Genomic DNA, 24,406 nt, shown 5'->3' with positions numbered 1-24,406 from the left:
GGTTGAAATATTTTATGAATAACCCAAACAAGCACTCGCTATGCTATATTTTTAATAATTTCACAACTATTCACAATGATGCTACAGTCAAAAGTCTTTAATCCGGACTCGTCGGGACTTCGGCGATTCCGGATTATAGATCATCAGTTTAAATCTGGTAAGATGACATGCAGGAATTATAAAATTAAAAATATGAAACCGTAATTTATAAAATAATGAGCAATTATGATCTAAAGGGTATCAAAATTTACCAAAAAAGAAGCCTAATATTTATTTGTTTACTTTATTAAACATTTCTTTGAACGTGCGGATGCGTAAAGCATACCTTACGCATAGCCGAAATTAGAAAATTGCAACCAGAAAACTATTTGATTTGTATTCGTGGTATTTATAATGACGAGGAATTTGATTTAAATCATATCAAAGACGGAGTACATACAAATTAAATACTACATTTAGTAAGGAATTATAAGCCGAATAAAATAAAAACATCTGCTCTGAAGATAACGATAGTGTTGACAAATCAACTTCCAGTTCATTGTGCACCGCGACGTCTTCCCCCCCCCCCCCCGCGCGCAGAGCAGCGTGAAATTGATAAACAGATTTCGGAACGGTTAGATAAACAAAGAATATGCCTTTATCCATTTTTTGTAGCAATTCGTTTTTTGTTTGATGGACATCAAAACATACTTTCGTTTTCTAGATCCTTTGGGAGCTCCAGCATCGGAAATTCTATTTGACATAATCAAAACTTCAAGCTTACTTTTAGAAAATTGCTCTTACAGTCTGCAAAAAATAATAAGCCGGATCCAATTCGAAGATTAAGGAACTACGCAATCATCAACATTAACTGAAATAGATAATTAGATAATTTTAACTTATAGCATCCGTTATACATTAAACGTGCACGCGAAAACGTATTCTGCACTTGCGCAGACGCATATGCGCAGTCGTAAATGTCTTGGGCGCACGAGTAAAATGCCTATGCGCATGCGCAGAAAGATTTTAGCTTTGAGGTCCGGATTATGGGTGTCCAAATTAACGACTTTTGACTGTATATGTCCGCAATTAATAATATTAGAACTCACGCCAAAAGAGAAAGCCGCTGGCTGGAGCTTAAAATGCACAGTCTGCACCATATGAGGTCTAATTCACCTATATTGGATTCCCTTATGTCTGCTCCCCGAGAAAGAGATAACGCTTGTTGGAACTAATCTACAGCTATAACTAATAAAGAAGTTCCGTTTTTAACACTTTACCGATTGAAAGCTGTCTGTGCTTGCTAGAACAAAAACAGTGAAAGTAAAAAGATCACCAGTCATTTGAAAAATAATAATAATATTTAAATAAAGTAGAAGGAAAGAAAAAAAGAAAGAAAGAAAAAAAAAAAGTAGCCTCTGATCGGCAAATTAAAATTCTATCCGCAGGGCGTATTGAACCTTCCGGCTGGCCGTAGTTTGCCTATTCCTGTCTTGAACCACATGGCCATAAATGTAACAATCTGTCTTCTTATCCAAGCATTTCTGCTGTTCATTATGTATGGGGAGAAAAATATCTCTAATGTATGACTTGTTTATTCTCAGCCCTTGTCTGGTCATGTCAAAATTATTTTTGTTGCAGCAGGCTCCTGATAGAAGGATGGCAACCGTTCCTTCTAACTTCTGGTAGCTACCAGGAGTCTTTTCTCAGTGTAACCTGCATGTTGCACTATACATACTCTACATCAATGTTACGAAAAAGTTCAATATAATGCACGAATTCAGGAAAATTTAAGTTTAATTTTTGATGATTAAAATCAAGTATCGCTGACAAGTGTAATTAGACATAATAGATATTATAGTACACCAAGTTTTTTGCTGCTAATAAAGCAAAAAAAAAGTTAAAAAAAAAAGAAGAGAATGTTTATTTGATAATATCAAAAATTCTATACAAACTTTTAAAGTACGAAAAGTTAGTAAAACACTTTAATCCTCATCTAACAGAAAATATAAATAATAAAACTGTACTGCAAATAAATAGCTAAAATGTTATTTGCAAAATGGTTTCTACATTCTTTTATACCAAATTAAAATTATTTAATAAGGGAAGATTTAGGACAAGTTTTATTGCTGTAGGACAATGTTATCATTAAATAATTTAAATTAAAAATAAATGAATTATGGAATCTCTGAAAGTAGGATAAAACTTGAGAAATAATAATGGCAGCCTTACCCCTCTCTTATTTACTGGTATTATTAAATTTTTCTCCAATACATTCACAAATTATGTTTTGCACATAAATACAAAATTTGTTTGTATAATGTCTGTGCACTTGAGACAAATTACCTATATTATGCTCCTTATTAAATTTCAACTATGAAAAATGGCTGTTCACATATAACAGGGAATAAAAGCTTTTACTTATCAAAGTACTTTTAAATACGATGAAAACTTCATTAGCATACATAATATTTACCTAGATTTATCTACATATGTCTGCAGTAGATTGAAAGAATTCAGATAAACTGAAGATGACACCCCTGACAATCTGCAAAATGTTATCATTTTAGAGGTTTAGTCTCGTAAACAAGAATCCAACAAGGCTGGCTGGACAATAATGTGTGAGCAGTTATCACAGTTTCTGTAGGTTCTACACCCTCTATCCATTTTCAATTCTCTGTTATGGCCAGCTCCTTTTGTAGTTTCATATGTAAGTCAATGTCCACTGATGTTATGGAGCTGGTGCTTAACTGGAATTGAATGTTTCTTCAATCTGTATTTGGCACGACATTTTGATTCAAGAGGTTGTTGATATTGTTATTATTGTTGATATTTTGAACCTCTTTTGCCAGTTTATCTGTGATGTTGGCATGTGCTGGCAACCATTAAAGAATGCACACCTTAAACTCTTCAACTTCTTTACAGTTTAGGTGAAAGTGGTTTCATTGGTGATCAGGGAACTTCCATCCAGGATTGCCTGTAGAACCTTTGAATCACAAATAACAATGCGTACTTTTGCTTGCTCAGAAATGGGATGACTCAGAGAGATGGCAGGTAGGGTAAACTTAGACAACAAATAATTTAAATCCTAACAAAAAATACATAATTGAAACTTATTAACAAGCTGCCAGTTTTGAGACTACTGCTCTACAATATGAATAAAATTTCCTGGTAAGCTAATGGCTGTAGATGGGCTGTCATAATCTTCAAATCTGTTAAAACACTGTTTAATGCCTTACTTAATATATTTAATAAAACTGCATTAGCAAATACTCTACTGCCAATTAGATATCAACACATCCACACTAGTAAAAGAACAGTATGTTCAAGTACATGAAAATATTTGACAGTGATAATTATATGAAAAGAAATACAACATATACAAATTCAATAACCATTGAGCTTTATTATCATAGAAACTGCTGGTTAACAAGGGAAAAATCTGGATTAAAAATAATTTTAATAGATTTAATTCTACTGTTTAAAAATTATCATAGGTATAACCAAAAACAGGACTTATCTAAAATTCGTAATAATTAAGTCTTATTTTTTAAAATCTTATCTTATAGAAGAGAAATGAAAACATGTGGTTTCAAATAACCTATATGATATAAATGTATTTTTATTAAAATGAAGTGAATACCAATACATTTGCGTCAGTTCATAACTCATTTTTCCTATATACAGTAGACTCCGGATTATCCAGTATCAACGCCTTCTGTTTAAGGAAGTGTTGCCAGTATACATACTAAGTGATGTATACAGCAAAATATAAAAGAACTATTTATATGCGCTAACAGGAGATTACATACAATATTTTACATTACACACCTTATTCTAATTTTTTATATACAAAATTGTACATAAAAATTAGTTGTTCTGACAAAGTGTATAACTGCATTTTCATTACTTGTAATACAAGTCTAATTTCAAAATTCAGGATGACAGGGCCAGGCACAGAAAAAGTATAACATAAATTCACATTAGTCATGATATAGTGTGTTATTATTTTATGATCATGTTTAAAAATTGCTAAGGAAAAACAATGCAAACACAGAAAATAATCACAGCAGCATTTCAAAATTTTCGACTTCACACATAATTATTTTACAAGTATAAAAATTGGTTATAAAGCTGGATAAGATGCTCTTGCTACCATAATAGATCTAATAGAACAAGATTCTGCAAAAATATATGAAAACATTTTTGCAATAAATGATCAATAAATGCAATTCTCACCCACATTAAAATTTCTGGTAAAGCCTACAACACTATTCTATTTTTCAAAGCTGTGTACAATTTGTGGCCCCTTTGCAATTAGTTATAGAACATTATGGAAGAAGTTACATGAGTAATTATACAATAAATGGCTACATGGATGAATGCTAACAGTAACCCTAATTATTCAATTCAGCATATTATCTATGATGATAACACATTAAAACATCAGTCCTTGGCCCAAAATTAATTATTTAACCTCTTTGCATCATTAAATTTTAAGACAGCTGGTTTATTACAAATGTCACAATGAATATTTAAAAACACAACCAATTTTTAAAATATACTTTCAATAAACATTTTTAATTTTACTTAATTCCTTTCCATTTCTGATTTTTGTATAACCAGGAATCTACTGTTAAAAGAAAATGCAATAACAGAATCATTTAAAGGACAAAATTAACTTTCTAGCTTAAGTTTAAGATAAAATAAAGAAATAAGATACCAAAAAATTCAGCCTCTTTAAGAGTGTTACTGTCTTCATATTGCTCGAGAAAATAGAAAAATAAATTCTCCATAAAGCAATTTCTTTATTAGATTTACATTATTATTACATGAGACGGAATTTTAGATTTAGAGTAAAATATAAAACAGGTTAACATTAAAATTCAATGAAAATTATTTTGAGTTTTAATTAAAACTTCTGTTGTGGAATACTTATCCACATTTTAAGTACTGATTTTTTGAAAAAAAAAAAATTTATTTACAACTCAAGTTGGTTACTTAACCTGCAAAACATTTCTTATAAAAATTACCTATACATAGTTCACCTCTTGATGCAACACAAAAACTAAGTAGAAAATGGCAAATCAATTTATGAAACAAATTCATACATAGATGACCTGTAAACCAATTTTATTAAAGGTTGCAAATATGTACCATCTGTTAATTACGCATATATAGCAAAAGGAAAAATAAATTGTTGGTTCACTAACTAGAACAATTTTAAGTTGAAAATTACAACATTCTTATTTAAAATTTGAATGAATATTAATGCATACTACCTCATACATTCACATGAAAACAAACATCAAACATAAAATAAAAAGTTGCACAAGTAACTAAACTAGACTAATTCACGTTTTGAGAGACTTGTAATTATACAAGAAGAAAAAATTAAATATTCGAAAGAAATACCAAGAAATAAGATATATTTGTCTCTATTTTACAACGGGAAAACACTCATTAAAAAGCTGAAAACCAAAAGTGTAGTTAACAAAATGGTACTAATTTTATTTCTTGTTACATCACATCTGATAAACAACATTTTTTCAAGAAAAAAATTGTAGGCAGTATAAAACGTCAATGAATTGCTAAATTTGTTTTACCATCGAACTGTATGCACATAAGGCAAACGACAAGCTGATCATATGAATGACATGATCTTGATACCCAGCATAAGATGTAGCATATAACACATAAAAGGTAACAATCTAAATTGTTTCTTTTTCAAACAAGATAAATGTTTCAAAATAATAATCAAACAAAGTTCAAAGTTTATAGTCTTACATTCCAATCTGGCAAATCTTGAATCAGAGTTCTCCTCAAGTGAAATAAAATGCAGGTGCACACATTATATACTTCTACAGGAAAAATATTTGCATCTGCAAACCTTTTCATTGGATAAATTCTCCTGACGGGAAGAAACAAATGAAGCAACAATTGCAAGGCAGGAATGTAACCTATAAACCAGTAATTCAGTTCTTAAGCATTTATTAATGACGGGAAATCATTAAAATCATCCACACGAGGTGCAGACTGCTGCCCAGCTTTTATTTTAGATGGCTCACGACCTGCACCACGGCCTCTGTTTTCTCGAGCACGATCTTCTCTAGGAACATCACGATTACCACCACTTCTCGGCCCACCTCTTGCTCCACGTCCTCTTCCACGAGTGCCACGACGAGAATCGCTGAAGTTGATTTGAATATCCAGGAGTTGACGATGCTGCCCTTTGCGCCCAAAGTCTTCGTCTTCAACTTCATCATCTTCATCTTGTTCTTCATCCTCATCTTTGAGTTTCTTCTTCAAAACATAAGATTTTTTCCACTGCTTGTCGTCTTCACCTTCTCCAGGTTTGCGCAAATTGTACTTCGGCACAACTCTCTTGGCTTCCTGCTCCCGTTTCCACTCATCAAGGGTCATCTCTCGCACAGATTCTTCCACTTGCTCCTCTGGAACTTGATCATTTTCTTTGAACTCTGAGCTTTCAACACCTTCATTAATTTTTCCAAATGAGTCATCACTCTTGCCAAACTTTGAAGTTTCAGCTACTGGCTCATCATCAGCCCAATTACCAGATTCTCGTGGCTTATCACCACTGGCATCAAATTCTTCTTCATCCCAAACTGTATCATCTCTTCGCTGGTTAATATCACTTCTGATATCTCCCCAATTATTAGGCCCAGCTCCATCTCTCTTATCAACTGGCCGTACACCAGTTTTATCACTGCCACTGTGGCGATCAAATATACGCCGATTTCTATTCTCAGCATTGCCAAAATATCCTCTTCCACGATCTCTCCCTCCGCGGCCACGGAAACCACCTCTTCCTCTACGAAATTCACCATCTCGTTCCTTTGACTCTGCGTTAAAAAACTGATCATCCCGATTCCGAAAATTTTTCCTGTCTTCTATATCTTTTGATTCTTGGAAATTTGTAGAATTCCTAGCTGGTCGCTCATTTGATTGCTTTCCTCTGGACTTGTTGGTTGCATCTACATTTTCTGTGGGTTTAGCCGTTTTCACAGGTAAATTTTCAACAGGCTTTTTAGGCGACACAACAGACGCAGGTTGTTTTCCAGATTTCACAACTTTACCTTTATCTTTGCACTGAGTTTTATCAGTCTTACGCTTTTGCTTTTCTTCTTCCTGTTGCCTTAGTATCTCCAAAGGATCAACATCTTCGTCATAAAATAAGGCATATCTATTTTGTACTCCTATACCATGTGCTAGTGCGTTCTCCATGTTGGTTCTAACAAATGATGAAAAAACTGTCGGTATAGAAGATTTAAATGAACAAAATGTTTTTCACATTAATCAAATTTTAGACTGCATTAAACAGAATAATCGGTACAAATCTTTTTTTTCTTGAAAGAGGACAGAAGGTAAGATAATGCACCACAAAAGCCTTACTCGCATGAACGGGAACAAATCACAGTCACAGTTTAGAATGAAAAAGTAGTGTTTAGTAGCATTTCTCCAAAAATGGAAATGGCATTGAAAAAGAAAAAAAAAAAAAAATAAATAAATAAAAATTAAAAAATCTTGCACATTTATATTAGGCTTTAAAACATGGTATCATATATGATTAATTTAGTATTTCCACAGCATATTTTAATATATTTTAGAAATCTTTTAAAGAAAACCCCATGAAATAATCAATCTGAATGAAAGAAAACGTCAAATGTTTGCTTTCGACTGATAAACGTTAGGTTTTTAAATAGCAAATACAATGTAAATTAAAATTAATAATATGATTGAAATTTAAATGAATAATGTGACTGAAATATAAGTAAATTTTCCAGTTTTTAAGCTCAGCTGCATCATTTCTGTTAGAATTTAATGGATGATTCAATAGGAAATTTTGTATGAAAAAAATATAGATTATTATGATAATCTATTTCGCTCCCCAGATAAATACCGAGCCTTTAAAATAATAATAATAATGTTACAACTGTAAAGAAGAACATCTTGTGCTGTTTACCTTATTGCCCTTAGCTACGGTGTCTGCTACTCAAAATATTCTAAAGATTAAGCAATGGCTTTATATTTGACTTGTTCCAGGTATATTTTCTATAAAAATAATGCACATCTAAATTTTAACAATTTAAGTTAGGTATATGTTTAGGTTAAACATAAAATATGAAGCACGAATTTTTGTTGGTCGAAGTAATAAATTTTTAGTATTAAAAAAATTGCATCTCTTTTAAACTTCGTTACTTGAATAATGAATTTTAAGTTTATTATTGTTTTTTCATGGCAATATGTGTCTAAGTTGGATCGGAAAAAGTAATTAATATGTCAGTTGGTATCCGGTAGCTGTAGCAATTTTTTGCCATATGCATTGAGATACTCATATTTTCCCCATATACAATGCTGTTAGCATATCTGTTGGAAATGGTAATAATACATTTTAAATATCAATGATATTTTTGCTTAACGAGTTAATGAACTAAATATTTTAAAAGTTTTTTTTTTTTTTTTTTTTTTCAAAAATAAAGAATTAGAACTGGTCTCTCAAGTCTGTTTGTTCTTTGTTTACATTCAAATATGAAGCACGCACCAAGGGTCATCTCTCAGTTTTTAAAGTATTAGAGTGCATACTTTTTTAATTAAGAAACACACAATAATTTGGTGTATCGGACAATACGAGATAATATTTTATTTTGCCATGGACGACGATAAAACTGCCTAGCCGAATGCCGAAGCTAGCAAGGTGAGCATGAAAATTTTGCCGTTTTGGGTTGAAAGACCTGAGATGTGGTTTATCAAATAGAGGTGCAATTTTAAATTAATGAAATCAAGAATGAAGACATGACGTTCAATTATTTGGTCGCCCAATTAGAACCTAGATTTATGGAGAATATCTGGGATATCATAAAAGACTCTACATGCAATGCATATTCGCCTGCTAACGAATGATTACTTTTAAGGAAAGTGAAAATCACCACGTTAAACTTTTGCTCACCGGAGTAGAACTTGGCGACATGAAACCCAACCAGCTCCTTCTGAGAATGAAATCTCTGGGGGTAGACATGTTGGAGAATATTCTGCGATATGTCTTTCTGGAAAAGATGCCAGGGGCTGGGAAAAACATTCTGTTGGTTAGCAATGAGATTGGACAAGTTGGCCACAATGGCTGATAAAATTGTAGAGCTAAATTCCCGCCAGGAATTGGCTCCGTCAGCAAAAATACAGTGGTGGAAGAACTACAGCAGAAAATTGCCTCATTAGAGCTCCAAATGGTGAATCTTCGGATTATGTTAACTTGGCAATTTTTTGGCAAAAATTTAGCGACCAATCCTACTACAGCACCTGCGAGTTTTTTTTTTTTTTTGACACCATTTTGTTTTAATGAAGTAAAGGCATGTTTTTTTTTTTTTCACTCAACATTTTTGCCAACAATCTGTTAACCGAATTACGCTTATGCTAGAACTTTTATGGAACAAAAGTGCTTAATCATGATGAAGATTAAGTGCGAAATTGTTTTCATATGCTTATTTGCTAAAATCACGATCGGAATTTTCCGGAAAGTCCATTTTTACCAGATTTATTGCACCGCCTTTCAAACTTATCTGTACTATCCTTCCTTTCACACAATCTCATTTCATTCCCGCATGTTGGACATTCATACTTATCTGCAATTAATCCTACACTCATACACCATTCAAGCAACTCTTTTGGATGATCACATAAATGCAATAAAAATTTGGAAATTGCTAAAGTCCTAGCTAACAACCTTTTTCACCTTACCAAAATGTTGCCAAACTACCTGTTACCATAGTCCAAAGATTAGCCCTCCAAATTGCCAGCATGACTGCCTGGAACTCCAGACCACGGACTCACAGTTCAGGTCAAGAAAGAAATTTGACGAAAAAGGTAAATATTGTGATTACCATTTTAAATTTGGCACTAAATGCTATTCTGAAAAGTGTAAACAACCTTGTGACTGGAAACAGTTGGGAAACATAAATCAGCAGTAAACTCCACGGCCAGTTCTGCAAGCAATTATAATTACCGGAAATTCCGACTATATGTTGGCAACAACAAATCGGGATTACGGTTTTTAGTGGGCATTGGAGCCGACATATTCCTGATCCCCCAACAGCAGCAGGAACTATGTAAAGACAAACAGACTCAATGTAAGCAAACAACAAAACACTTGAGAGACCAGTTCTAATTCTTTATTGATCAAAAAAAAAAAAAAAAACCTTTTAAACATTTAGCTTGTGAACTCGTGAAGTAAAATGTTCGTTCAAGTCTTGGAAGAATTTTTCATTAGCAGCTTTTCCCAATCATTATCCAGATTTGGGTGTTTTTATGCCAGATTTTGATCTTTGATCTGTGTTTGTATATTTGGCATTTTTTGAATAACACACTTCTGTATTCCTTTTGGTATTTTTTTAGAATCTACATTTGGTACAGGTATTTTGCTCTTTAGTTATGGCCTATACAACAAAACTTCTACACACCTAAATAAATAGAAAAACCGACCAAGACTAAAGAAAAACATCCCTTTTGGCCTAGTTGATTCCAAGAGCCTATTAATTGCAATGTTGAGCCCTACTTACTACAGTCAAATGTTGTTAATTCGGACACCCATAATCCGGACCTCAAAGCTACAAACTTTCTGCGCATGCATCTCATGGACGAATACGCGTAAGACCTTTACGGCTGCGAATATGCGTGTGCGCATGCGCATAATACGTTTACGCATGCGCATTTAATGTATAACGGACGGTATAAGCTAAGCTAAAATTATCTAATTCAGTTAATGTCGCAGATTGCATTGTTCCTTAATCTTTGAATTGGATCCGGCTTATTATTTTTTGCAAACTGTTAGAGCAATTTTATAAAAGTAGGCTTGAACTTTCGATTATGTCAAATAGAATTTCCGATATATATTTACTAGTATGTAAAGGATTTACAAAGCGAAAGTATGTTTCGAAGTCCATTAAACAAAAAGTGGAATTGCTGCAAAAAATGGATTAAGGCATATCCTTCGTTTCTCTAACCGTTCCGAAATCTGTTTATCAATTTCACGCTGCTCTGCCGGGGGGGGGGTGAGAAACGCCGTGGCACGCAATGAATTGGAAGTTGATCTGTCAGCACTATCCTTATCATCAGGGCAGATGTTTTTATTTTATTTGGATTATAATTCCTTACTAAATGTAGTATTTCATATCGATGTACTCCGTCTTTGATATGATTTAAATCAAATCCCTCGTCATTATAATTCGCCTCCGATAGTGAAGAAAGTGACACAGAGGTTATTGAAAACGAAAAAATTTCGATTGACAAGTTAGTCGGTATTCTTGACACAGCAGTTATAGGACTTGAACAGCGGGACTTTGTAACTGAACAAGAAATTATGTCTGTTTATAGAATTAAAGAGAAAGTATTATCACATAAAACAAAGCAACCTAAACAACTTACATTGAAAGAAATGTTTAATAAAGTAAACAAATAAATATTAAGCTTTTTTTTTTTTTTTTTTTTTTTTTTTGTAAATTTTGATACCTTTTAGATCATAACTGTTCTTTATGTCATAAATTATGGTTTCATATTTTTAATTTTATAATTTCTGCATGCCATCTTACCAGATTTAAACTGATGATCTATAATCCGGAAACGCCAAAGTGCCGACGAGTCCGGATTAACGACTTTTGACTGTACAATGCTGTTTAAGCACATTGGAGGGACTCTCCAGGGTTCACTTTCGCTGTAACTTTTCCACTCCTATAAATAAGAAAGATTATATTACTGACACCATAGACAATTGACCTTGGAGATAATACACAATATCCCCAAAAATCCCAAGACCTTCACAGATGGCAGCAAAATTGTTGGCTAAACAAGTAATGGCATTTATATTGAGACCCCCGAAGAAAAATGACACTCCATCGATGTAATCCAGATCAATGTTCAGTTTTCAGAAGTGAAATAATAGCAATGAATTTAGGACTTGAGGCTAAATTAATGGAGAAGAATTTTGAAGTTTTAAGCCAAAGCTCATTCCAACATCTTAGTAATTGGATTTACATAGACGATAAGACTAGTATCTCTGCCCTACAAAAACTAAACCTAATTTCTCAACATCATATTTATTTTCAGTGGATCCCATCTCATTATTGTAGATATAAGATGAGATCCCATCTCATCTTATATCTACAAGTAATATCTATGGTTATAATCTATGCTTGCAAATCGAATATAATCTCCTTCCATATACATACTAAGAATTTTAGAGCCCTGCTGTGACAGATTGTAGTTGTTTTATGTGTTTAAAGTGTGGATTTTTATGAGCAAAGAAATGGCTAACAATCTAGCAAAGGAGGGCTGGGACATTTTAACTCTCTCCTCTTTTGCCCTTACCTATTTGGAATTATATTCTCTGATCACAAATCATGGTGGAGTGGTTGGTGTCCCTTACCCATCTCTAATATCAGCTAGACTGGAAATTACAGGCAAGTTTTCTGTCGAAGTAAAAATCCTTACCTTAGTTTGCTATAATTCATTTTACATTTTTTTAATCTGAGCCATAAATCTGAAACCATTAATGTTGACAAGAATTTTAAAAAAATTACAACATATATCAGAATGAAATGGTTCCATATGCATTGTTGCTACAAAAAAGTACAGAATAGTATCTCAAGCAGGGCTGCATTTGATTGGAAATATTTCTTTTTTAAACACATATGTTATTTATCAGTCAAAAGCAGGTGAGAAAGTTAGCAACATAAGTAATTCCAGCTGCAACATGTTTGGCATTCTAGCCTGTCAGTTCAGTTAGGGTCATAGACAGATTAAACATATGATTAATTCAAAGCAAAATAAACTGCATGTAGTTGTCTCTCAAGAGAACAACTTAGTTGTTGTCCTTGATGCTCTGATAAGGTGCTTATGCCTCATATATTGAACATGATGACAATGCATATGTGCATACATATTATATTTATTTGAAAATAAGGGGTGAGCGTACATGCCGTATTTTGATTCATGTTTTTTATCTTTCCTGCTAGAAAGGGAAGGCTTGTTTGTAATGGGGGAAGACAGCATTTTAAGTTTGAGCAACAATCCTAATGTAGTGTCAAGAAGCAGGACTTTTCTCTTTGTCACTAAGTTGGAATTGTGCTACAGTAGTTAAGACCACACTGATGAATTCCAGTTGATATTGTGGTGTTGGTTTCCTAACTTCCCAGGTATTGATTGTGCATAGCACGCCTGGGATATCTAGAAGTGTTATCTCAGACCTGGCTAACTATCACCATATATAATCTACAAGTAATATCTATGCTTATAATCTATGCTTGCAAATCGAATATAATCTCCTTCCATATACATACTAAGAATTTTAGAGCCCTGCTGTGACAGATTGTAGTTGTTTTATGTGTTTAAAGTGAAAAGGTAGTCATAATGTTTTGCTTGATCAATATTTTAAGTAAGGCAGTAATTATAACATAGAATAAAATTTTGTGAATTTTAATTGTTTCAATGGATTTTATAAAATTCAAAATTTTCAGATTTTTCTTTTAATATTTCCTAGTTTCTGTTATAAATGGTAGATTATTTTTATGGTTCAAAAATATTTTAATAATTTAGTGAAATGTATTATGCAACAATATTTTTATTTTACAATTTAAACTAGAATCTCAAATCCTGAGTTACTCCAGAAGATTCCAAACTGTGTGTAGTAACCAGAAGAATACATTTTTTTTTCTTTTCCCTCACCACTACTGAAAGCTTACTTAAACAAGCGAGTGTGACATGTTGATTGCTGTATTGATAAATTAAAAAACTTATATGCTATGTTCTTAACTTATAGTTAATTTTTTTTAAGAAATTTCTTCTAACTTTTTTAATACAAATAAAGTTTAATTGAACAATATTTTTTCTGTAAAATTTATTGTTTTAGATATTTGGGAAGACAAAATATTAAGCAGATTCTGTCATCTACATCTGCGTTTAATAGGTATGTATGTACTGTTATTATATAAATATATTATCACATGTATAGCCATTTTTGAAATTTCTTTATTAAACTGTCATCATGCTTGTTCACAAACGTAATTCTTCAGTCTGCAGTGTGTATATTTTAAATATTGCCAAAGGCTTGTGCAGTAGGTACTCTAAGAAGAAACGATACATGTAGTTCTTTCAACTGTGAAATCGTCACCAAGTAGTGCGGTCTAGCACCAGTTATGGATAAGTGCGACATAACAGCACAGTTGTAACATCTACGCTTTCGTTAGATCTAAGCCTGACTGATTCCCAATAAGCCATCCCGCTTTTTTATGAGCAAGGATATAAATTAACTGTTATTGCTGTATATTTTTCTTGCATTTTAAAAGAAATTATTAAAATTTAAGACCTACAGTAAGACCCCGCTTAACGTTGTTTCGGTTTAGTGCTCTTTTATTTCAACTCGGGGATTCCACGAAATTGCTCGCAGCATACGGGGATTCCCCGAAATATTATGCAGCGATAGGTTTCAAATACATATCCGAAAGTGTGTACTTGTATTTCTTGTTTGGTGCGGTATTGTACAGACATATTTTTATTATTGGAAACATTTGTTGACATTATTGTAAGTAGGTATTAATTTACATATTTAATACTATATTACAGTGTCAAATATTTTGATCTTTAGTTTTTTACTATGGGTGATAATGAAAAAGAAAAGAAAGCAACCAGAAAAAGCATTTCACTCAAAACTAAAATGGAAGTGATTAGAAGATTAGATTCTGGTGAATGTCAAACTCTAATTAGTGCTTCATTGAATTTGCCAACTTCAACAATAAGGACCATCATGAAGAATAAAGAAAAAATACTGCCATCGGCAACTGCAACTAACGTCAAGCTCTGCAACTAGAATTACCCGTTCTAGAAATAATATCATAGAGAAAATGGAAAAACGACTGTCTATATGGATTGACGACGAAATTGACCGCAATATGCCATTAAGCCAATCTATCATAATGGAAAAAGCTAGAAGAATTTTTAATTACATTCAGGCTGAGACAATTGACAAAAGTGAAACTTTCGTTGCTAGTCGAGGATGGTTTAATAGATTAAACATCGAAATAACCTTCACAACATAAAGATTACAGGAGAAGCAGCAAGTGGTGATACAAAAGCGGCGGCTGAATTTCCAGCGATATTAAAAAAAAATAATTGAAGAAGGAAACTATCCTCCAGAATTGGTTTTTAATGTTGATGAAACAGGCTTGTTTTGGAAAAGAATGCCGAAACGAACATTTCTATCCCGTGAAGAGAAACGGGCACCAGGATTTAAAGCTGCAAAAGATCACTTAACCCTTCTACTAGGTGGTAACGCAAGCGGAGATTTTAAATTAAAACCATTACTAATTTACCATTCCAAAAACCCAAGAGCGATGAAAGGCATATCTAAATCAACTTTACCTGTAATTTGGGAGTCTAATAAAAAATCATGGATAACTGCGAAAATTTTTCAGGATTGGTTCACTGAACATTTCTGCCCGTCTGTTAAACGTTATTGCGAAACTAAAAAACTTGAACAAAAAGCACTTCTGTTAATTGATAATGCTCCAAGCCACCCAACAAATTTATCAGACTTAACAACATGCATTCCAGTCGTATAACTAAATATGACTGACTTGGAATTTTATTTGTTTTTTTTTAAGAATATTCGTTTTGTTATTTATATTTTGTTTTTATTTTTGCAAGAAATAATAATGTGGTATTAATTTGTGCTTTAAGAAATAAATGTTTGGTTTTATTTTTATTAAAAAAACATATTTTTTAAATTTAATACCTAACCAATTTTCTAGCCATCTTCCCCTAACCCCAATATTTACATGTAAAAATAGCCTCGTTTAGCGCTGTTTCGCATTACGCTCTACTTTGATGGAACGTAACCCCCGCATAAAGCGGGGTCTTACTGTATCTTCTATAGAACAGCAAGCGGTGAATTATTTTCAAGTTACGAGACTAGCATCAAAAAAAGTTTGTGTTAATGGATACGATATGGTCAGCTGAATATGGTTGACAAAACAGTAATACATTGGAACAATTACCTGCATGAAGTATGTCCTCATAGTCAGGCCCGCGCTAAGCCTAATCGGCACCGTCGTGCAAATATCTAGTGAGCGTCTTTATGTAGTGACGATATTAAAGGGACATCGCTTATGGTTAACATTTAAAATGAAGCATTATTAACATAATAATATGAAAAACCAAGAAAATTACATTTTATCTTTTGTTTGAATCCCGGAGATGACATGGATGTTTGTAAATGTATAGTGTGCGTGCGGCATGGGGGCACTCCAAATATGCAAGGGGAAAGTCCTCTAGAAAGGTTGGTGGAGAAGAAGAAGGGTGAGAGATGCTCAGCCCCCCAGGGCACTCTCAATCAAAATTGGGGGCAAAACTGCGCTAAATCGCACTGTCACCTGTAAGATGCTAAAGGCTGTTGCCAACGACAGGCACTCCTTGCTATGAGGAATTTCGGGGCCTTGGGTAAGACAAGTGACCATTAGTCAAAAACAACATGTTAACATGTTGTTAAGAGAGTGCAAGCGAAGCGAAATAATACTCTAACTGCATTGGATGCCAAATATATTGCTGAACATTATTTATTATTTTTAAATTAAAAACAAATTAATATACATATCTAATAAATTTTCACTGAATAAATTGTTGTTTGCAGCATAGTTTACGACAAGGATCAAACTGTGATTACTACAGGGCGCAAAAAATGCTCTAGGGCTGATATCTAAGGATATATCCAAAATTCTTTTATGCACATCGCTGTGTTGTTGACAAAGATATAGCTAATGGTTTCAACCGGCGATGCTCCAGTTTTTCCAAAAGTTTGCAAAAACTTCAGTTCATGCATAAGATCTATACTATTTATATTGCTTTGATTTTTATCACTTGATGCTTTTTGCAGTTTCTGACATAAGTTGAGCTGATCTTGTAAATATTATGTGAACGGAAATGAATGATGGGATGTGTATAGGATACAGGAGGTGAAGTAAACGCGTTCAATAAATTGCTTAAGTCCTTATTTTGTGTCTACTGTTGCAATCATAGAAATTTGTGCAACTTTTATCTTTTTTTTTTTTTTTTTTTTTGTGTGTGTGTGTGTGTGTGTGTGTTTGCTTGTTGTTATTGTTATACTGCATAAAAAAAGGTAAGTGCGGTCACGTATTATGTTAAGCTTAGGTTAGCTTTTTAATTCAGAAAAGTGATGATTTGAGCATAATTACTCAAAAAATGTTTTTTTTTTTTTTTTTTTTTTTTTTTTTTTTTACATGAACCATTTGTTTATTAAACTAAAAATTATTATCTTTCGAGAAGAAACGATTGACATATTTACGGCGTACTACTGAATTTAAAATATACCTATTTGAAATTTTAAGTGAAATAAAAATATGGAAGGTATTTTGAAATAAAAAATTGGCCATTTTCCGATTTGTAGCTACTATACGGAAAATTGAAGGAAAGTATGTCATTATTTTCATTATGCAGGGGTGTTTGTGCTCCGGGGAAACCCCGGAATTCCGGGGATTTTGAACTTCGATTTCCGGGGATCATCGTTCAAAAGGAAGTAGGAATAATAATGAATTATTTATTTTGATCTGGGTAATTTTGTTTGCTTTGAAAGCAGAAAACGCAAGGTCAGTGTGTGTGGTGAAAACTTTTCCTTTCTTTCTCCAAAAGCAGTGATAATGTGTGAAAAGGGGGAAAAAAACTTCTTTTTTGTTCTTTCCTTATTGCAAGTTATGACTCATTCCCCCGGTTCTCGGACATTCTCTTCTGGATTCTTCTCAGCAAGTAGGTGCGGCAGAAAAAAAAGGGAAAGACTTTGTTTGACCAGATGTGCGATCACGTGACTCTGGGTTCAAAGGTCTTATCTCTCCTGGCGTGGCACCAATAAGTAGAGAAAGGGGATTTTTCGCCGTATTAGCTATTTGTCATTGATAGCTTCTCAACTTTTTTTCTCTGCTGCGTAAAATTTTCGTTTCATTTATTGATGCACGTGTAAATTTTTTGTTTCGTTTATTGAAATATTTTTTTATTTATGTACGCAAGGGAATTTCACTATGAAATTTCTCGATATAAATAGTGATATTATACAATTAGAAGAAGGTGTCCGGAATGCATTTAGGTGGAATTGGATTGAACGGAGGGATGGTAATGAGGATACCATCGGCACATGGTGCAAGAAAATAAATGTTGCTGGACAAGCATATTGTGTTTTTTGTAACTCACTGCTGAAGTATGGTGGGGAAGGATTCAAGGCTTTCACAAATCATTCTAAAACTGTGATGCACATAAAATATTCAAAGTGCATTAAACATTCAATGACTTTAAGTAATTATGCTAATTCAAAAAATACTGATGACTTACTGGAGACTGATGCTCGGCCATTGGATATAGTGACAAGAAAAGCACGCCAAGAGATATTAATAACTTCGTTTATCGCCGAGAATTCTCTTTCTTTCAATGTATTAAATTATTTGAAACAAAAAAAAAAAAAAAAAAACAATGCTTCATTTATTACATTCCAGTATTTATAAATTGATGGCAAATTTTTTCTCTTTTTTAAGGAGCCAGAAAATATAGAGTGCACATCTTATAATGATTTATTAAAGGTTGATGTCACAAATCCAGGATTCCATCTACCTAGCAAAAGCTTCCACTCTCCTGAAGAAATTATCAAAAAATCATCCAATAGCAAAAGAATTCCAAATTTCTCTGATGAAAGCTTATACTATTACAGCATAGCATATGAAACAGAAATTACCCCTTAAAAATTCATATCTAATTAGTTTTACAGCATTAGATCCAGAGCTAAGAGGTAAAACAGTACAATATTAGCTTTTGAAAAATTATCATCTTTTATGTCCCATATTTTTAGTGATTATGAAAAGTCAAAAGTAGAAGCTGAAATAAGGTTATACCAGAGTGATATTGATATCACCAAAGAAATGCTCTACACATCTGATGAAAGTGAAAATCAAGTCAAGTGTACAATTGATAAATATTGGTCTAAAGTTTTTAATTTAAAAGATGATTTCACAAATGATTATAAGTATCCTACTTTGGCTAAATTGGTCAAACCCTGTCTTAGCTGCTTCCATGGCCCATTAGTGGAAAGTGCATTCAACTTAATGGATACACTTGTCACTGACTATAGAACCTCTCTTAAGATCGATTCCCTAGATGCAGTGCAGACTATTAAATATGATTTAATGGCTTCTAAAGAAATCTCATGTGAAAAATATGGCTCAAAAAATCCAATGACTGATCCAATTCACAAAGATCTCTTACTGAATATGAACAGAAGTTGGAAAACATATCAAGAGGACTTAAAAACATGTATTTCAGATGAGTCACCTATAAAAGTCTCCGAAAAACCTTCTACATTAGCAGAAAAGCAAACTCCTTCTACCTCTGCATGTGCAGTTCTCGAGGAAATTTCTTCAACTGTAAATGAGGAAAATAAAAGTCAACCTTCCTGCAATTATGAAGTTCACCACAAAAGAAAGACAAGCCCACAAACATCAGAAAATAAAAAAAAGCAGCAGAAATTAGATAATTTTTTTTTAAAGAATTAATTCAGGTAATTTAAAATATTTACATAAAATGTAGTAGTTTATATGTTTGAAAATTTATGGTTATTAATTTTGCAAAAAAAGTAATTCATTGAACTTTTATAATTAGGTCATTCAATACTTCATAATTGTAATTTTTCATTTCTCTCTCTCCCCCCTTCTTGAAACACCAAAATGTCGGTAGTAAGTCCGTAAAAGTTTCAGGGGATTTTTTGAGGTCCCACAAACACCCCTGATTACGTCTTAAATACATACTTTGAATTTAATTTATTTACTTTAATAAACAAAAGAGTACTACCACCTCTTTGAATTATTTGGTATTATTCTAATAATTCATATATTTTCCAAGCAATGGTTTAAGATATACAGTCAAAAGTCGTTAATTCGGACACCTATAATCCGGAATGATCTATAATCCGGACCTCAAAGCTACAAACTTTCTGCGCATGTGTCGCTTTGACATATGTGCGTAAGACCTTTACGGCTGCGAATATGCGTGTGCGCATGCCCAAAATTTGAGAATAAAATACGTTTACGCATGCACGTTTAATGTATAACGGATGGTATAAGCTAAGCTAAAATTATCTAATTCAGTCAATGTTGCAGATTGCATTGTTCCTTAATCTTTGAATTGGATCCGGCTTATTATTTTTTGCAGACTGTTAGAGCAATTTTATAAAAGTAAACTTAAACTTTCGATTATGTCAAATAGAATTTCCGATATATATTTACTAATATGTAAAGGATCTACAAAGCGAAAGTATGTTTCGAAGTCCATTAAACGAAAAGTGGAATTGCTGCAAAAAATGGATAAAGGCATATCCTTTGTTTATCTAACTATTCTGAAATCTGTTTATCAATTTCACGCTGCTCTGCGGCGGGGGGATGCCGTGGCACGCAATGAATTGGAAGTTGATCTGTGAGCACTATCCTTATCTTCGGGGCAGATGTTTTTATTTTATTTGGCTTATAATTCCTTACTAAATGTAGTATTTCATCTTGATGTACTCTGTCTTTGATATGATTTAAATCAAATTCCTCGTCATTATAATTCACTTATGATAGCAAAGAAAGTAAAGTAAACAAATAAATATTAAGCTTTTGTTTTTCATAAATTTTGATACCCTTTAGATCATAATAGTTCTTTATTTCATAAATTACGGTTTCATATTTTTAATTTTATAAATTCTGCATGCCATCTTACCAGATTTAAACTGATGATCTATAATCCGGAATCGCCGAAGTCCCGACAAGTCCAGATTAACGACTTTTGACTGTACTTTGTTTTTCAGAAGTAGGGTAAAATATTTCAAACAGTGACTTTCCGGGTGTTTTTAAGGAAGAAGTGTTTTACACAATAGTTCGTATAATAGTTATTTTCTACTTTTATTTTTACTTCCACTTTTTCTGTTTTCCTTTTTATCTGGATATCTGAAGAAAATCAGAAAAAAACTGTTTGAGTATCAGAATGTAATGAAGAAAAAGAAGGTGAGAGGAAGATTTAATAAGCCAGAACTTTAAAATTACTCAAGTTTTTCCAAAACCCAAAGAATATCCAAGCGAACGCTACAACACTTGTTGTCCATCAACGTCTCAGCTATCACTGAAATTACCAAAAAAAACGTAATAATCAGAAAGAGTTTAGAAAGTGTTTTCACCCGGGAATTACCTTTAACTTCAATGCAGCTTTTCGAGAAAAAAAAAAAAAAAAACAGAAGAAATACTATTGAAATCTACAATTTCTGCAGGAGATAAGCATTTGGCTGTGCCTGATGATGTTGGATTAATGGATTATGGCCAAGCCCATTAATTGCCATTCTAAGTTAAAGCCTTAATAGAAAATTGTCTTGGATATTCCCAAACCTGGTTTCGAATTTCAGTCTCCCAAAAGACAAAAATGGATGTAAATTGTGTTTAGATGTACTTTTGTCGAATCTTGTCAAACAACAAAAGAGTTAATCCGACTTCTTAGAATGATTACTAAAAAATAAACCTGTTAATTCGAAATTTCAAATTTTATTAAAAAAAAAAGACTAAGCATTGGCGCGATGTTATTATTGAAAGAATTACCTATGCCATTCAGTTTTTAACCAAACAAAACTTAGGCTTCCGTGGTTCCAGAAACAAATTATTCGAAAGAAATAATAATTTTTTAAAGTATATAGAAATTATCACATTTGACCCTATCATGTCTGTACATATTAATAAAATTCAAACTAAAAAAAATATGCTTCATTACCTTGGAGATAAAAATTCAAAATAAAACAGCTTATTAGAGGATAATATAAAGTAGATGATTTTAAATAAGGTCAAACAGGCAAAGCATTTTTGTATTTTAATTGATTGCATCCCTGATGCCAGCCATCAAGAGCAGATATCAATTTGCATGAGGTGTCTTAATAGAGAAAATACAGACATGAGTATTGAAGAAAGGTTTTTAGTATTTTTTATTGAAACAGATACAACCAGTGGAGGACGAACAACATTCATAAAGACTTAAGAGGAAAATAGTTTAGATATTAGTAATTTATGCGGCGAAGAATACGACAATGGTTCAAATATGAGAGATAAATAATTTTCGAGTAATTATGCTCAAATCGTTGCTTTTCCGAATTAAAAAGTTAACCTAAGTTTAACATTATATGTAACTGCACTTACCTTTTCTATGTAGAGAAACAATAATAGCAAGCAATTACAAAGAAAGATAAATGTTGCAACAAATTACTACAATTGCAACAGCAGACATAAATAAGGACTAAGCAATTTGTTGAATGCGTCTACCCTTACATCGGCATCAAGTATTTTCATGTTCAAATAAGACAAAAGAGAACATCAGAGACGAACTCCTGCCCTGGTTATAGTTTTCTGTCAAATAAGACAGTGTGCTAGGAGGAAGGGACGCTCAGACCTGGCAAGCTTGAGGCTGCCTTAGCACAGTTAAATGCCCCAACCCCTAGAGGCGATCCAAGAGGCCGCTAATCTATCGGTCTAGCCAACGAGCTAAGACCAATGAGTTGACAGGAATACTCAGCAACCTATATTCTTCATTCGTGTTCTGGAGGGATGGTAAAAACATCTGCCATCAGCAGGGACCCCAACCCTAGACAGCAGAACTTAAACACTTTCAGACAGGCCGGGCAACCAATCCGGCCTGCTAACACTATTATGATATATAGATGTTGGCTTTAGGCATCCCCAAAGGGAAACCAAGGAAGGACATGAATATGCAGTTTTGAGACTCCAGGTGCACTAGAAACCTCAAGCAGTTTAAAGGCTCATTGAATTCGCCAACTCCATCACCAGGTGTGTTTTGCCCTGGACAACTATAAATATCTGACTATATAGTTCCACCACATCCAATGGAACGGTACCATATGGTCCCTGCCGATCCTAAAACAGCCATTGCCAGCAATGACTCCAGTCCTGGGGAGACCGATTTTAAGCATCCATGGCCGAAACTACCTAGATACAGATCATAATCAGTATGTACCCAGGTTTTGCCTGAGTCGACCTCCGGAGGGGCGTTCAAATAAGACAAGAACTTTCCTGTTGAGACGGGCACCGAGACAAACTGCTTGCTTTAATAATTGCCCGGCACTTTTTTGACTCTGCACCTATTGCCGGCGTTGGCCTGCTCATAGTGCTCTAAACAGAACATCTAATAAAATCTGAGGGTCTAGCAAGTAATAGAACAACTGGAATGAATACTGATTGTTTATTAAATAAAGAGGCATTAATTCCTTCGGAACTCCATAGGAGTGATTGGCGCAACTTTGGCAAGATTTCCATCTATTTTCATGGTTCGATAGTTATCAACTTTCACCAGTGGCATAAACAGAGGTTTGCAAGGTGTGTTGCAGCATAAGGGCCCAAAGCCATTGGTCCTGTCATGCTGAATTACATTTACATGTCTACACTTTAAACAAAAAATAACTTCTATAAAATTAAAAAATAATATGATAAAAGACCATTAGAAATACAGCACGAGTGATGCCACTGTTTTATGTACTCAGAACTTCAACTGAAAGCAAATTTGAATACAAAATACAGAAAGCTGCTCATATTTGTTTTGATTCCCAGATGAGCATTTTCCAATCGTTAGTGGTAACCTGTAACAAATTGAGGCTGAGGCTTATTGTGAGAAAGTTCTAAATTTCTCTAGGTGAGCATATAGCAAAGGTGGGAAAAATTAATGTACAGAAAATCAATACCCCCTGTGCTTTACTAAAACCAAAGTACTTCTAAGGAGAACCCCTGGAAGTTTTTTTGCTAGAACTCCCAGTTTCAGGAAGAAATTTTATATTAGTGTCACATGTCAAATTTCTTATAAATAGAAAGTATGTTAGTGTAAAAATTACTAACACTAGTAATAAAATCTTATTCAATATGATTAATAATGAATTGGTGATTAAAAATACATAACATTTGTTGTAAATGTATTTTTAATCTCTTGTGTCACAAAGGAATAGGATACATTATATCGAATGATTACCATCGAGAAAATTGATTTAATACTCTCATCAACTGTTGCTTTTCATGAGAGTCATTGTAATGGAATGGTTGTTTTAATAAGTGTTGTCTATATTAAAATTTATCAGCTAGCTTGACGTAGAATAGAGAAATATTCGGTTAGAGTAGACTGAAGGGTACCCCTTGTATTATTGCGAAGTTTTTGTTACGCATATCTCCAAGTTGTTGTTTCGTTTATGGTAACCTGAGTAGTTGAATGTTACGGAAACCCTATGATGACATAATCAGTTGCATGTTTCTGGTAAATTTTGAATTATGGCATGTTTTGTAAGGGCTCGTGCTGTGTGTTGGTT

At 33.2% G+C, this 24,406-nt stretch overlaps 2 protein-coding genes across 2 annotated transcripts in view; one reads left to right on the top strand and one right to left on the bottom strand.

The window, feature by feature from the left end:
• Nucleotides 1–3,365: 3,365 nt before the first annotated feature.
• Nucleotides 3,366–7,420, bottom strand: LOC118185460 (intracellular hyaluronan-binding protein 4.S-like). The gene has a single exon (XM_035355309.2). The coding sequence runs from the start codon at nucleotides 7,222–7,224 to the stop codon at nucleotides 5,962–5,964; it is 1,263 nt and encodes a 420-aa protein (XP_035211200.1). The 5' UTR covers nucleotides 7,225–7,420; the 3' UTR covers nucleotides 3,366–5,961.
• A 476-nt stretch (nucleotides 7,421–7,896) lies between these two features.
• The window catches only part of LOC118185459 (succinate dehydrogenase cytochrome b560 subunit, mitochondrial-like), a 55,653-nt gene continuing 39,143 nt past the window's right edge, over nucleotides 7,897–24,406 (top strand). The window contains exons 1-2 of the mRNA XM_035355308.2: nucleotides 7,897–8,043; nucleotides 13,895–13,951. Coding sequence (XP_035211199.1) covers nucleotides 8,018–8,043; nucleotides 13,895–13,951 — 83 coding nt within the window. The 5' untranslated portion in view covers nucleotides 7,897–8,017. The remainder of the gene's footprint in view (nucleotides 8,044–13,894; nucleotides 13,952–24,406) is intronic.

Source organism: Stegodyphus dumicola, chromosome 3 (genome assembly GCF_044657685.1).
Source record: "Stegodyphus dumicola isolate Sdum_Otavi_A_Nest chromosome 3, ASM4465768v1".
NCBI lineage: Eukaryota > Metazoa > Arthropoda > Arachnida > Araneae > Eresidae > Stegodyphus > Stegodyphus dumicola.
The sequence above is the reverse complement of the archived record's forward strand: the minus strand, read 5'-3'. Positions and strand labels throughout refer to the sequence as shown.

Coding starts and splice junctions, on each gene's coding strand:
- LOC118185460 (XM_035355309.2), bottom strand. CDS start 7,224: ATGGAGAACGCACTAGCACATGGTATAGGAGTACAAAATAGATATGCC.